At 36.8% G+C, this 13801-nt stretch overlaps 1 protein-coding gene across 1 annotated transcript; it reads left to right on the top strand.

Moving 5' to 3' along the window:
* Nucleotides 1-202: 202 nt before the first annotated feature.
* LOC125192538 (putative late blight resistance protein homolog R1A-3) lies at nt 203-13125 on the top strand. The gene is made up of 3 exons (XM_048090142.2): nt 203-688; nt 10417-12651; nt 12829-13125. Exons 1-2 carry the CDS (start codon nt 245-247, stop codon nt 12625-12627), a joined length of 2655 nt encoding a protein of 884 aa, XP_047946099.1. The 5' UTR covers nt 203-244; the 3' UTR covers nt 12628-12651; nt 12829-13125.
* Nucleotides 13126-13801: the final 676 nt, after the last annotated feature.

The raw sequence follows: 13801 nt of genomic DNA, 5'->3' as shown, positions 1-13801 counted from the left end.
AAAAAGTGCAGTAGAGTCCATGAATAGTTACGGGATGAGACGGTTAAGAGACGGTATTGAGACACGGACGTGGATGACCATAGTACTAGTTGAGCATTAGTTGTATCCGCATAATTTCCAGTAAATTAATAAATAAAAAATAAAAAATATATATTATTTATTTTCATGTAGGAGAGTATGTACATGACAATTAAGATGGCGTTGAATATTGTATCCCGCTCCATACCAATCTAGAGAGAGATTGATGGAGGATGCAACGACTGCAATTGCAATTGAAAAGCTCCGGGATCTTCAAGTAAACTACACCCAACTAATCAAACGCGCTAAGAAGCACGGTATCGAGTGGTTGGAGAGGGACGATTTCGAGTGTTTAGAGAGGGATCTCGGCTTCTTGGACCGCTTCCAGAGGAACACAGTGAAGAGGCGGACATCATATGGAGATGTTTTTAATGAGATTAAACGCGATATTGGAGATGTTTTTTATGAGGTTGAAGAAATCATTGACGCCTTTGTTTCCAAAGGCGTCCAAAAGAGATTCTTATGGAGACACCGGAAGAATGCAGTCAATAATCTTCACGTCCTTTCCAGACAGTTTGAGCAGATTAGCCACAAGGTTAACCACATTAGAGAAGAGATTTTAAGAAATAGAGTCAACATCAGCAGTGACGACTATGCAGGCGGCTATGAGGTGACCTCTTCACCCCTTCGTTTTTATGTTATGCATTTTTACTTATTCACAAACTAGTTTATCATCGTCTAAGATTATACTGTGAAGACATTTGTGGTGTGAGTTTGTGAATTGAATTAGAATAATGGAGTATAACTTTAAATTTACCAAACAAATTCGGTGTCAAGCTTACAATAACTATAAAACCATCTTTAGGTTGGCACAGGAATAAGAAATTGAACATCGATCACACTCCACTTTTATTATGATGGGTTAAATTATGTTGTTGGTTTTGAAGTTGTTGGTTTAGGAACTATGTAGAGAGATAAAATATTAGACGAGCATAATACAACTAACTCAAAGAGGAAAAGAGAAATTATACGGAAATAAACTAAATTGAAAAATATAAATAAAAAATTTAAGCTGTAATACATTTGTAAGCCGAGTCAAGGAGTCATCTTATCTCAAGACGAAATACGCCCCAGTAGTACTTTCGAATTGGCGTATTGTCGTCAAATATAAAACAATTTCATCTTTAAAGTAGCAGCACCGTTAGCAAGCGGACCTACATGGAGCCTTGGGGGTCCCATGAAACCCCCAACTTTTGTGTTTTTACCTATATATAGATTAGGTTCACAACTGATAAATATACACCGGCTAGCGCAAGCGGCTGGAATTTCTGACTAACACTTATGATGGCCATAATTTGTATCTAGCTCTTTTGTTTTGTCAACACTTCTCTTTTTTTATAAAATAGACAAGGACAAGCTATTAATTTTAAATTATACGCGCTGATCATGGGGCATAGTGCATGTTGCACCGAGCACGGGCCCATGGAATCCGGCCTCGGAGAACATGGCGGCGGTGCACACGTGGGCTCTTTAGATTATTTTAGTCCACTATAATTATTACTCCTTCCGTCCGTGAAGAAGTCCCGGTTCAGTTGATCACAACTTAACCCTTTAGTTAACTAATATGCTAGATTATCTAATGACTCCATATAATCAATTGAAATAACCCCTGTTGTAATCAAATGTCTTACGATATTATGTCATCGACGAATATGTCGAGACTTACCATTGTACAAGCCACTTTTTTCCATCTCAATAGCAACTTGACAATCATAGTGAATAAACACAGGGACACTGGCTGTGACCAACATGTAATATCTTCTAGGAAGGTTTTAATATACTAGACTTCTTCATCTAAAGCTATGAATTCAGATTCCATGGTTAATCGTCCTATGCATCTCATTAGACAACACAACCTCCAATAGTAAAGATACAGATTATTTGTAGAAAGTGAGTGTTTGTTATTAGATACCTAGTTGGCATTACAATATCCTCCAAGTACCATGAGTATGTCGACAAGTGTAGCCCATGATTTTGAGTATACTTCAAGCACCTTAAAACCTTTACAAGAGCCTTCCATTACTCTCTTCTTGGATTGCTCGTGTAACGACTCAACTTGTTCACAACGCAAGCAATGTTAGGCCGACTGCAATTAGTAAGATACATTATGCACCCAATAAACCGCACATAATCTTCTTGTGCAATGGGCTCGCCTTGATTCTTGCTCAAATGAATGTTGAGCTCTATAGGCGTCTTAGTCGACACACTATCAATAGCGTTGAATCTGTTTAGAACTTTCTCAACAGAATGAGATTGTGTCAAGACGTTTCCATCGAATGTTCTTATGATTCTCATTCCAAGATTTACATCAGCTAGATTTAATTCATTCATGTCAAAGTTTCTCTTTAACATGGTTTTTGTGTCCTTAATCACTCTGGGTTGTTATTCATGATTAACTTGTCATCAACATAGAGACATACTATAATGTATCCATTATCAGAGTGATCGTAATGTGGACATATTTGTCACACTTATTTATTTTAAACCCATTTGATAACATCACATTATCAAATTACAAATATCATTGTAACGAAGCTTGTTTCAATCCATAGAGGGTCTTAACCAGTTTGCAAACCTTTTTCTCTTATCTAGGTACTACAAACCTTTTAGGTTGTTATCTATAGATTTCATATTCAAGGTTACCGTTTAGAAATGTAGTCTTAACATCAATTTGATGAATTTCAAGATTTTGCAATGTAGCGATCATGAGAAGCAGTCGAATGGAAAAAAATCCTCGTGACAGGTGAGTAGCTATTGAAAAAATCGTACCCTCCCTTTTGTTTAAGGCTTTTGACCACCAAGCGAGCCTTTTACTAATCAACTGTTCCACCACCCTTAAATTTTATTTTAGGGGCCCGTTTGTATCCTAAAGGTTTTGAACCTCCATGTAGATCAACCAACAACCAAGTACTCCGTCCGTCCCACTCAAGATGTCCATATTCTTGAGTGACACTTGATTTTAAAAAGAGTTGTTAGGTGAAGTAAGTAGAGAGACAAAAATAGTTTTAATTTTAATGAGAGAGAAATTTATTTCTAAATATAGAAAGTGGACATCTTAAGTGGGACAAACTAAATATGAAAAGAGAACATCATGAGTGGACGAAGGGAGTATGATTTAGCAAAAATAAATCAATTTCGCTTTGAACAGTGCAACCCATTAGTGCCAGTAAAGGATATTCTTAGGGATATAGGTTATTTATCCAACATGAACGCTACAAAGTCAGAGCCAAAAGTCTTTGGTGTTCAGACCTTACTATCACGTCTTAGTTCTACATCCTTTGGATCAGGCCTCGATCACTTGCACGATTCTAGCTTTATATCAACTGATTTAAAACTAGTGGTTTTATCTTCAATTTTTATCTTAGAATTGGATTCACCATTATCTTTGTCCTTTCAAAGAAATATATCTTCTACATATACAACATTCTTTGACTCGATTATTATTCATTGATGTACTATTTTTTAGCTTACGACTACTTGCTAGTGTATAAGGTAGGTGCAATATAGCTAAGGTAAGCACATAGATATAGAACGCAAGGAATGCTAGCACTGATTGATTATCTCTTACTAAGCTTCTTTCATTGTTTAGAAACATGATATGGTTGTAAAAATAGTAAATAAAACAAAAAGTAATAAACAGTTGCAAATAAAACACAGAGGTAAATCAGATGAGAAAAGGGAATTCCAAGGATGTGTCTTCACGGTTTGATTTACACAAGTTCCAATTTCAAAACCCTAACAAAGTTCATACTTTACTAGAACGAGTCACATAAATATTGCCCTTGCGGCACAAAGTAGATCACATACACTAGACGTCAATCCTAGATTTGCAACTCCCAAAAGCACACAAGACTCCTATTGTTCTCGCTCTCAATTAAAAGTACCGTTTCAAGGGAAAATAATTGTAGTGTCGTCAACTAAGCTCTTCTAACATGCAAAACTTCTCTCGAATATTATGCGAATTAATAAATCATCACCGAATGTGTCACTCAACGCACTTAGAATTGAAGCAAGTAATGATCAAAATGGATATTAAATAAATAGAAACTATACAAACCAAAGTCGTTATTAACAGATCCCCAGAATTCTACAGATTTAGCTACTCATAATGAAATAATCTAAACTCATAGTTTGTTGGGAAAACATAGAAAACATAAGTACTAAGATAATAAAACCCAAAGGTTGAATTTCGTAGCTTTGATCTTCTCTTGATTCTGAGCTTCAAAATCACTGAACAATGATGAATGATGATGAATGGTGGAAAGGATTCTCAACTATCTTCTCTGGTGTATTATGGAACAAAAAATTCTCCTTTGATGAAGTATTGAGGGGCTATTTTTAGCCCAAAAGTTGAGCATAATAGTATGGTAAATTTCCTAACCCAATTTGGTAAGTCTTGGAGAGAAATTTGGTAAAATTCTGCCCCTCGGTTCCCCAGCGGGCCGCTGGGGAATTCCCATTGATCGTTGTGGATCATGCCGTAGCTTCTAGAGTCCGATTAACGGTTGATACATGTTGTCCAGCGGTCGCTGAACATATTTTTCTTTTTAACCCAAATTTCTAGGACCTACCGTATCTCAATGAGCGGTCGTTGGACGTGATCTTTTGACTCAACTTATTCTAACACAAGTAATACCCGCAAGTGTACGGGGCTAGTGCAACAATTAATAAGCAAAAGTATTGTATCCCACAGAGATAAATTTGTACTAACTTAACTACCAAGAACAATATTAACTACTATCTAGACAATCGGAAAAAAGGTTGGTTTGTTCTAACACCACTGAAAGCATATAATAAGCAAGTAAATAAATGAAAACATGTAAACAAGATGTGAAAAGATAGTATGGAGAAAATTGTAGAACTCAAGGATTCGATGCACAATTCCAAGCTCTTATTCAATCTATTTGCCTTACCTTTAGGTGTCCCTAGAGTTATTAAGTCGATCACAATTATAGATTAAACCCCCTCCCGAGGTGAAAAACCTGTAGATTAGGTAAGTCCCCTTCTAATCCTAAACCCCTAACTCCCAAAAGTATGAAAGATCAAAGACCTCACTCAAAAGATCAACTCTCCCGAGTTCTATTGAATTAAGGTGTGAAAAACTACAAGAGCAAGGTAAGAACAAGACCAATTAGATAAAAACAATGAATTTAGTGCATCATCATCAAGAATTCTACAAGAAAAGGTTTAGATACTCATGTTCATGGAGAAAACTAAGTTTAACACAAAGAATCCAAACAAAAACATGAAAGATAAATACTAAGAACTCCCGTGGAACGAATATATGGAGTGAAGCTTCAATCTTCCTATGTTGAGTCTTCAATCTTCAATTCTGTCTCTCAAAGGTGTTCTTGGGGTGTGTGAGAGTGTAGAATGTGGTCGGTCATGAATAGATGTGTAGTCTTTGCAACCCTAGCCTTTTTCTCCTCAAAAAGTTGTGTTTCAACAAAATTAACTAGCCAAAACAGCGCACCCGGCCGCGTGATTTATAAGGTTAAAATTCACCCAGCCGCGTGAAGCTTTTCGACCCCTAACTGGAAGTCCAACGCTATATCACTTGTACCCGGCCGGGTGGATTTACAAGGTAATAAATTACCCGGCCACGTGAAATTTTCTAAACAACGGTGTTCTTATAACGGCCATAACTTCTTCTACCGGACTCCGATTGAGACGTACGAGGTACCCATGCAAAGCTCTTTCAAAAAAGAAGAGAATGATGTGCATTGGGGGCTGATTGGACTTCAATATTGCCAGCAGAATATCCTCGAACTAAAGCTATTGCACATCTATATATTTTGTACCTTTTTCTAATCTTTTTCAATCATATTTAAAAAAACAAGTCAAAATACCAAAATAGAGAAATATAGCCATAATCATTTCAAACAAAGACAAAATATAATTTAAATTGTCCTAGACTACTCTCTAAGACCATACAAAATCCAAGTATGTCATCTTCAAGTACAGATTTTTGAGACAGGCCGTTGCAGAGTTAGCGGTCGATGGGTGCAAGCGGTCACTAAGTAAGGTCCAGCAGACCGTTCACTGGCTCGAAAGCTCCAGACTTCCAACTTCGACTTTTAGCACATTTCTCACAAAACACGTAAAAATACCAAAATAAATAAAATGTATAAATAATAAACATGAATTGTAACTTTGATACTCAAAACGGACCTAATAATGGCATTAAAACAGTGCAAAATCTGAGTGTATCATTCGTACAATCACATTTGGTATATTAGACTTGTGGACACCATTACACTTCGAGTTATTTGTAGGATGACTTCCTTCCTTTCCACAACTCATAAGGAGTAACATCTTTATCTTTGAGTGAGATCTTGTTTAGGATGAGTTGTTTGTCAAAACAATTTCCCCACATGATATGGGGCATCCCTGAACTGATCAGTAACACATTCGTCATTTGTTTAAGAGTCTGATTCTTGCATTGTGCAACACCATTAGATTGTGGTGAAAATGAAGCAGTTGTTTGATGAATTATACCATTTGCGCTGCATAATTCCTCAAACATGTCTACATACCCGCCTCTTCTATAACTTCAGATCATGATAAAATATTTTTTACAACCTATAGTTTGCATGAATTTTAAATTACACACATTCGTGTTGTGTTCCATCTATAGAATGAAACGACAACTTAGTCATTTTTGCATCAAGACAAATATCACATTTTTTTTAGGTATTAACTTCATTTTGTGTCTAGTAAATCCAAAGATATTTCATTAGAATTCTAACTTCATTAGAATTCATATGACTTAGCAAATAACTTTTTTGCACGGAATTAGCTGATGCACATAGTTTGAAAAGACCCCCGGTTACATAAGCTATTTCAAAGGGCTTTCCAAACTAGTATACAAAAACATATTAGACTCAAATACAAGTTTAAAACATATTAGAAATAAGGTTCTTGCGGATTTTCGGTACATGCAACACTTCCTTCAAATTGATTGCCACGTTGTACGTCATCTTGTGGCCACATCTCCAATGCCGAAAACTTCGGACGAGGATTGGTTCTCCTTGTTGAGCTTCCCCCAAAAAACATTTCTGTAAGTATAGAACTTACTTCGATTGGCACACACATGAGCAGTAGCGAACAATTTTTTTCTCGACGTGGTTAGTGACCACGACGGCTATGTCGCTTTCGTCACGTTCGATGAAGTTTTTCTTAATTTTTTCCCACATCACTTTTGATGTATTTACAACAGAATACAATAATACACACTAAAATCTAAAACATTTAGAATAACATTTTAATATAGGTATTTCTCATAGTGCTAACTATTGTATGCATCTCAGACGACAAACACGTCGTCTGTGCAGTTGGCGCAGGCAACTCAATGTCCATTGTTGTTAAACATAACAACATCTTTTCGTGAAGTTGGCTCCACCAGGCTTCTTAATTAGTGGCTTCATTTCGATGTCATGGACGGATGTAGAAAAAAACTCGCGCAGGAGTTATATTTTCTAAATACTAATTTAAAGTATAATTTTGAGTTATTTAGATTATTAATAGAGGATTTGGTATAACAATTTACACAAAATTTAGATAAATTTAAAATACATAATTAAAAAAATATTTAAAAGAATGTTTTGATTAGGTGTTTAAGCCCCTTGTCTCATCTACCAAGTTCCGCCAATGTTTGGTGGAATATGCCTCTCGATATCTTACAAGGGACGAACGGGTGCCAAATGTCTCCCCACATATCCTAGTGGACGGGCGAGTGCCAAATGTATCCCCGCATCTCCTAGTTGACGGACAAGTGCCAAACGTCTCCCGATGGATGGGAGAACATTGTTGGATTCATTGGGGTAATCATTGGCAACATCATGGAACCGGCGGGGGGAACAGTGGGCATGGTGGTGCCGGATTCCGGGAAATCAGCGATGGAGAATGCAACAACGGAAGACATCTCCGCAAAGGTCTTAGTTTTGAAATTTTAGATACTCCTTCCGTCCCAAGATATTAGACTCATATACCATTTTGGGTTGTCCCAACATACTTGAGCCATTTCTATTTATGGTAAAAAATTAATTTATTACCAACTTCGCTTACACCACTAAACAACATCTCCTAAATTCATGTGCCCAAAAGAAGGCGTCTAATATCTTGGGACGAAGGGAGTACTATTTAAGAGTCAGACGACAATAGTATCTCATCTTACGATTGCTTTTAATTTAGGAACTGTGTAGAGATATAAAACACTAGTCGAATGTAATACAACCCAAAGAAGAAAAGAGAAATTACACGGAAATAAACTAAATAGAAAAATACAAATCAAAACTTTAAACTGTACTCCCTCTGGTTCCTTGTTAATAGAGGCATTTCTTTTCGACATGGAGTTTAAGAATAATGTATAAAATAGTTGGTGAAAAAAGTAAGAGAGTTGAAGTGAGAATAAAGTATTCGGGAAAATTAATTTTTGCCAAAAATAGATATGACTGAATTAACTTAGAACTTCCCAAGATAAAAAAAATGACTCTATTAACATGGAACGGAGTGAGTAATATAGTTGTATGTTGAGTCGAGGAGTCCTATTTCCACAAGACGAGATACGCCCTGGTAGTGTTCTCGAATTGGCGTGTCGTCTCCAAAGATAAAATGGTTTCATCTCTGAAGTAGCAGCAGAGCTCCAGTGAATGGGATGATGGCAAAGAACAAGGTTTCATCATCTATGTAGAGAGAATGATTATTAGTTGTGTGTTCAAATGCATGGACGACTACCCTATTTATTGGTGTAGTCCAATTCATATGGAGGTCGGCGTCAGTGCAGACTTTATGTATGTAATCATGGTTTGATTATAACCGCCAAGGCTCACAAGCTGTTACAAGTGTTAGAGCTGGAGCTAGAGGCTGAACCTAGATGGACGTTTCTTCACATGCTGCGCGTCTAGATTCGTTCACGGATGTGTACATCCAACGTGTCAGTCACATTTTCTTTGTCGCGTAATGTTAACAATGTGACTTATTGACTTGGACTGGTGAGGTGGTCTAAAATTATTACACCGGGCTCGGATAAAGCCCAAGCGATCGTCCAAAGACCAATTGCCAAGATCCAAATTCACGCCACACGGTCAGGTACCTGCGTACCTGCGCCGGACCCGGGGCCCACGGCCGCAACCTCGGTGAGGTGTACGGGCTCTACGGCCCATCTTAGTTCACCCTAATTATTACATGTAATAATTTGGCTTATTAAATACTCCCTCCATCCCATATAAGATGTCACACGTTCCGTTTTAGTTATCCCACAAAAGATGTCACATTTCCTTTTATGAAAAAAAAATTCTCTCTTATATTAATATAAATATATTATTTTCTCTCTCAATTTAACACACATAAAATAACATTTTCTAAAATCCCGTGTCATTACCTTAATGTGTCATTTATAATGTGATGGAGGAAGTACATGTTTAATGAAGCTCTCACCACCAATGTGAAATAATTAATACTACTCCCTCCATCTCCAAAGAGTATGAACTTTGGGTTTGACACGAGTTTTAATAAATAAGGGAAAAAGTAAGAGAGAGAGAGAAATGGTAGTTGAAATAATTTTAGTGGAGAGTGGGGTCCATATTATTATAATGGTATAAGTTGTAAATAAAATGATGTGTATGAGTAGTATGTCGTTTGGGACGGAGGGAGTATCAAGTTTAGAAAGTTCATACTCTTCAGGGATGGACAAAAAAGGAAATAGTTCATACTCTTTGGGATGGAGGAAGTATTAATTTATAACTTGGTTTTTCTCATAGTTCCTTTATAGCTTGATTGACCAATTTTAATCCATTACTTCTCAATCACCTGGAATAGGTTTGGAGAAAATTAATACATGACGGTTATCTAATTCAAACGTAAATTGACACTATATATATATATATATATATATTATTTAATATCACAAAATTAAATGTTCCGTGACATTTATGACTCAGTCAAAACCATTGGCGGTCACGATTCTAACAAATTAATCAACGTATTAAGTGACTTCATAGAAAATCAAAATACAATAATGAAACAAGTCATTAGATTGTGGTTGAATCAAAATAGTTGTGGACTGCAGACTGCAGTAGTATTTAAACGTAGTTCAGACTTGAGTTGAGGTTAATTTATGATAGTAATAAGTACCTTACGTGATTTGATAGTTTATAAATATTTCCTTTTTTGTATTTGACTTGGGTACACGATATAATCACATAATAAGATATAACGAAAATACAATAAATACCTTGTACAAGTAGTATAATTGATTGTTGGTTTAATACAATTGGCATGCATGAGCGCAACAATTATTCTAATTTCTTACTTTGGGCTGGTAAAATTTTCAAACAGATTCGACCGCCAAGAAAGAAGAATATGGTCGGATTCGCAGATGTGACCAATGCTCTGATACGCCGTCTGATTCAAGAAACCAACTATTTTGATGTGATTCCTGTGATTGGTATGTTTGGATCAGGCAAGACGTCCGTGGTATGGAAGATTTTTAACGATCCCAACATTGTGGACAAGTTCCCCATCCGTATATGGCTTACTATATCACAACGGTTCTCAGCCAGAGAGATCATTTTTCGAATTCTCAAAGAACTCACCACTATAAACGACTACGATATAGTATATTCCAAATCGGAGGTAGAGTTAGCTTATTTGGTTGCTGATTATCTCAAGACAAAAAAATTCCTGATCGTCATGGACGATGTATGGAACAGTCATGATTGGGATAGACTTCAACAGGCTCTGCCAAATGACAACACAAAAGGTAAAGTGTTGATCACTAGTCGTAGTAAGGAAGTGGGCAGCTATGCCAGTGGGGAAAGACCTCCCTACAATTTGCGCCTCTTTAAATTTGAAGAAAGTTGGGAGCTGCTCCGGTTGGAGGCATTTGAAAAACTTGACTGCCCTTCTGATTTGGAAGTTATTGGACGGGAAATTGCAAAACTTTGTGATGGACTGCCACTTGCAATAGCAGTCATAGGAAGTGCCCTTTTGAGAAAATTTAGCTCAGATTTATATAAAATAAGTCGTACAATTTTTGAAATAGAGTCCCTATATGCGAGCTCAGTTCTCACTGAGATCAGTGAGATGGATCCGGAAGATCGCATTAAAAAGTCTATACATCTGAGTTATGATATATTACCTTACAACGCAATCCAATGTTTTCTATATTTATGGTTGTTCCCAAAAGGCTATAAAATTCAAGTGTCAAAATTGATCTGCATGTGGATAGCTGAAGGATTCGTACAACCACATAGTTCCCACAGCTTGGAGGAAACTGCAGAGTCATATTTGGAGGATCTTATCAATAGAAACTTAGTGCAAAGTTGCAATGTTGGTAGAGTTAAAAGATGCTGGGTTTATTCTATAATATATGATCTCCTCCAAACTGAAGCTGCAGATGAAATCTTTCTCCAAGAAATCAAGGGTCGGAGCAACGAAGGGCCCACACCTTCAATGGATGAGATAATTGGTCGTCGCATTTATCTTAATTCCAATTGCTTGGACTTCATCTCATCAAGACCTCCAACTGCCCCTCGAGTTCGCTCATTTGTTTGTTTTTCTAGTGACAACTATGTCGGATGTCCGGAAAACAAAATCTTTGGATTCTTCAAATTGCTCAGAGTTTTAGATGTTCAGCAGCCCTTCAAGTTCACCAAGATTGACAGTGACATATATAATCTGAATCATTTAAGGTACCTTGCCTTGTCGTCTGTATTGGCAGTTCTTCCTTCTAAGTTCAACCAACTTTGGAACATACAAACTCTTATAATTGACACCACATCTCCTATGCTTAAAGTTGAGGCAGATATATGGAAGATGAAACAGTTGAGGCATTTCAAGACAAACGCCTCAGCTACCTTGCCCGAGTTAACTGAAAGTGGCAAATACGGTTCAGAGCTTCAAACACTCGGATATATCTCAGTGGAAAGCTGCATGGAAGAACTTTTTCAAAGGGCGTCCAGTTTGAAGAATTTGGGCATTCGTGGGAAACTAGGCTTGCTTTTTGAGGGGAGGAGCGGATCTCTCGAATGTTTGAAGAAAATAAGTCTTCAAAAGCTGAAACTAATAAATGACGCATATCCTAAACCACAAAGGGGAGAAATTGTTCAATTTCCTAGACGTGACCAATTTCCATCTGGCCTTACAAGCCTTACTTTAAGTGGTACTTTCCTCAGTTGGAAACATATGTCTACCCTTGGATCACTGGAGAAACTCGAGGTACTTAAGTTAAAGGATAATGCATTTAGTGGGAGAATCTTCAAGGCAGTTGGTGCAGCTTTCGAGCGTCTCTTACTATTGCACATTGAGGACACAGATTTAGTTGTTTGGAAAGCTTCGGCCGATCATTTCCCCAGTCTCAAAAACCTTGTGCTCAAGTCCTGCGAGAGGCTTCGTGGAATTCCGGTAGAGCTAGCTGAGATACCAAGCCTGCAAAACTTGGAGTTGTATCATTGCATATCTGCAGCTGAATCAGCCAAGGAAATTTCAGAAGCAAAGAAGAGGACACTACCTGCATTCGTGCTCTCCATCTATCCTCCCATTGATTAATCAACTTTTATTTATCTTTGCCAGGTAACCCATCATTTAAATGCTAACTCCTTGCATGAGTTTATTTGATCTAATATGTCAATTCTCATTTGCAGTATTTCAATTATATGCAGTTTTAGACAACCACTCAAACTATTTTTATGCTTAATTTGTTGTTAACATTTACTGTAAAACAATGACTCGCGGTGTTTGCAATTGTAGGATTAACATGGCTGGCTTGATTGAATAAGTGCTGGGCTTCAATTTGTTCTTCTTAGGTGTACAATCGGTTATATGGTGAACGGTTGCCCTTCTTCAAATAAACTTGCTGATTTGCTTTGTTATGTTTAAACTTGCAAAACATTACTTTACCTGCGTCTCTCTGTTTGTAATATGTGCTATGGATCAAATTACTTATTTTCACATGTGTTAAATTTTGATGTTAGCAATTGCATGTGGTTATGGTTGTACATGATATTTCAATTCATAGTACTATAAATTTCTTACATTTTCAATGGAGCCGTGGTCGCGGTACGCAGATCTGGCCTAAATTTCATTACATTTTCAATTCGAATCTCTTCCTAATTATAATCAAGGCCTACAGCTTTTATATCTTTTGGCTCCTCTTTCATCTCACTTTTACACATCTCGCGAATCCGAAATACAGACAGACAAATTTCATCTCAATAATGGTTTATCTGCTATAGTTGAAACATTTTTTATTTTAAGCTATATGTCAACGGGTAGCTGAAGTATGTGACACGGTCAATTCTTGGAAGTAGTTAAACAATACTACCTCCATCCAAAAATAAAATATATAAAGTTGTGATGTGAATGACACGAATATTAATACAAAATTAGTAAAGTAAGAGAGGAATTGAACGAGGGAAAGACGAAAAATGATAAAAATTGACAAAAAATGGGGCACGAAAATGACAAAAATTGACCAAAAAATGGGGCAGGAAAAGAGTAACACTAATATTACTACTAATCCATTCATCTTCTTATAGTTTCATTTTGACATGATACGAGTTTTAAGAAATTATTTAATTTTATAAAGAAAAAAAAATAGGGATATGAGTTATTGGAATGTGAACTCCAGTTTATACATTTTGGCAGGTACAGAGGGAGTATTTCCTCTGTTCGCCATTAAATATCTCATTTTTCCTTTTCCATCCGTCCGCCACAAAATGTG

This window comes from Salvia hispanica, chromosome 4, assembly GCF_029641045.1.
Source record: "Salvia hispanica isolate PSC_SH4W2 chromosome 4, Shi_PSC_v1, whole genome shotgun sequence".
NCBI lineage: Eukaryota > Viridiplantae > Streptophyta > Magnoliopsida > Lamiales > Lamiaceae > Salvia > Salvia hispanica.
The sequence above is the reverse complement of the archived record's forward strand: the minus strand, read 5'-3'. Positions and strand labels throughout refer to the sequence as shown.